The 331-nt window shown below is 50.8% G+C and overlaps 1 protein-coding gene across 1 annotated transcript in view; it reads right to left on the bottom strand.

Moving 5' to 3' along the window:
* The window catches only part of LOC105308006 (granulocyte-macrophage colony-stimulating factor receptor subunit alpha-like), a 30,081-nt gene that overhangs the window by 20,069 nt on the left and 9,681 nt on the right, over positions 1–331 (bottom strand). Inside the window, exon 3 of the mRNA XM_011383705.1 lies at positions 5–182. Coding sequence (XP_011382007.1) covers positions 5–182 — 178 coding nt within the window. The remainder of the gene's footprint in view (positions 1–4; positions 183–331) is intronic.

Consider the following 331-nt stretch of genomic DNA (forward strand, 5'->3'; position numbering starts at 1 on the left):
TCACCTCACCTATTGTCCTCAACCAGAGAAAAGAGTCAAAAAACTGGATTTTCGCGTGTCGGCTGGTGCCATTCACCAGGAAGTACGCCTCAGATTCCCATGACGACACGTCTGGCATGTGACAGCCCACGTGGGTGCCCGACTCCCGAACGTAGTGAGGACACTCTCTCCCCCACTGCTTCCTGTAACGTGTCGAGTGTTCAGACAACAGTGTTTGTTTTTGTTTTCTGTTTTCTTTCTTTACTAGATTTCTCACGGTCGTGTCCCCGAGGTCAACACTTACTCTGAGTCCTGGACATACAGAAAATACTGCACGTCGTCAGGGGCCGCT

This window comes from Pteropus vampyrus, unplaced genomic scaffold, assembly GCF_000151845.1.
Source record: "Pteropus vampyrus isolate Shadow unplaced genomic scaffold, Pvam_2.0 Scaffold538, whole genome shotgun sequence".
Lineage (NCBI taxonomy): Eukaryota > Metazoa > Chordata > Mammalia > Chiroptera > Pteropodidae > Pteropus > Pteropus vampyrus.